General features: G+C 39.9%; 1 protein-coding gene across 1 annotated transcript in view; it reads left to right on the top strand.

Annotated features, from left to right (window-relative positions):
* Positions 1-1,152, top strand: part of Pmar_PMAR015766 (hypothetical protein) — a gene marked incomplete at both ends in the record, with an annotated part of 1,473 nt that extends 321 nt beyond the window's left edge. The window contains 3 exons of the mRNA XM_002787270.1: positions 254-325; positions 372-457; positions 1,039-1,152. Coding sequence (XP_002787316.1) covers positions 254-325; positions 372-457; positions 1,039-1,152 — 272 coding nt within the window. The remainder of the gene's footprint in view (positions 1-253; positions 326-371; positions 458-1,038) is intronic.
* Positions 1,153-1,869: the final 717 nt, after the last annotated feature.

The raw sequence follows: 1,869 nt of genomic DNA, 5'->3' as shown, positions 1-1,869 counted from the left end.
AAACCGCGATATAAAGTGAAGTGAAAATACTTGCCGAATTACACCGGACGAATAACACATCACTTCTGCATGCGTTTTTCGCGCGAAGTGAAATGTGAAATATGTCTTTCGCTAGTGTTTTTCATATCACGGGTGAAACTCCAATATTAGAGTTATTAGAGCCTATATACGAAATTTCAGCTCTGAAAAAATATGCTGGTGACACGATCGTCTACTGTATGTAGATTCGTGTCACCGTTATTTTTATGCTTAGTGATTGCTGAGGAGTTGCTGGTAAAAGTCGGAGTCGTGGGGAAATGCATTGGCCCGAAGGTTCCTCTCGAAAGTGAGAACATCTTTAGGCATCCTAACTAAGATATAGGTATGGTCAGGTTATGATCTTCATCTGTTCTCGAGAAACGACTCGGCAGAAGCGTGCATTTTACGGTCACCTAAAGCGTGTAATTGGAATATAAATGTGAGCTAAGCAGTGTTGAAATATATGTTCACTCCCCCCAGCTAAGCTCACGAATTTCCTCACTAAATGTGGGAATTTACAGACTAATTTGGTAGTGTACAGACACTAACGAGAATTTCCGTAAAACTCTGCAGAATTTCCATATTGTCACCAACACATGTGATACGCTGGAGTCGAGAAAACTGATTTTGAATTTCAGATAGATTCGGAGGATGTCTGTGAGGACAACTACGATACTGACAGAACCTCTTGTGGGGTCTCGGACGGGCAGTGGGCGTAAGCAGTGTGAAGGCATGTGCATGTGTTGGTGAAAATATGAAAATTCCGGGGAAATTTTGGGAATTTTTTTATTGGTTTTTGTACATTTCTAGCCGAATTCGTATGTGAAATTCTATGATTAGTGAGGAAATTCCTGAGCTCAGATGAGGAAAGCGAACATATATTTTTCCAGCAACATGTGTTGGTGATGAAATTCTCAAAAAAATCGGGATTTTTTGGGGTATATGTTGGTGAGAAAACTCCTGAGCCAAACATAGTTTATAACACTGTTCGTGAGAAGGCAGGTTTCGCTGTTTACGCAGGTTGTCAACAGATACCAGCAAAACTCTCCTAACGTGTGCAATCGTGTGAGTGAGATCACGGACAAGCACTGTTGGGAAGCATTTGAGAAGTTGGTGAAAACCACAGAGGAGTAAATTGACGGGAGTATATGCACACGGCCAACTACATGTGTTGGTGAAATTGTGGAAATTCTGAGGAAATGTTGGGAAATTTTCGTTGGTTTCCGTAAACTTCTACCCAAAATCATGTGTGAATTTTCACAATTCAGTGAGGAAACTCACGAGCTCAGCAGAGGAAGCGAAAAAATATATTCCCACACTGAATGGAAACTTCTGTGTTGAAGAACATTTCAGGAAGTGCCTTGTCTTGGCGACTACTGTGGAAGATGCGGAAATCTGCGAGAATAGAAGGAAACAACATACTCAGTGGTTGATCGATTGCATTAATAATATTTGTAACGTTCTTGGAGCACTTCCCATTTCGGGGTGAGCAGCGGACCTATTCTGTATCTTGCAACGATCAACCTCAGATCCCTTGCGGTGTTCATGCCTACTAGTTACATCGATCAACATTGTAAGTTTGTTTTTTTTCAGTGGGAAAAACTGAAAAAACCGAAAAAATTGGAAAAAACGTGAAAAAAGTGAAAAAAGTGCAAAAAACCGAAAAACCGAAAAAAAGGTCAAAAAAGGTGAAAAAACATCATGATATTCCGCGATAGTGTTGGAGGAATATATGTTTGTTTTCCTCAGCTGATCTTAGGAGTTTTTTATCAAGTACAGAAGTTTATACACAAATTCGGGTAGAAATTTTCAGAAATCAACGAAAATTTCCGGAATTTCCTCAGAATTTCA

The sequence above is a fragment of the Perkinsus marinus genome (assembly GCF_000006405.1).
Source record: "Perkinsus marinus ATCC 50983 genomic scaffold scf_1104296929480, whole genome shotgun sequence".
Taxonomy (NCBI): Eukaryota; Perkinsozoa; order Perkinsida; family Perkinsidae; genus Perkinsus; species Perkinsus marinus.
The sequence above is the reverse complement of the archived record's forward strand: the minus strand, read 5'-3'. Positions and strand labels throughout refer to the sequence as shown.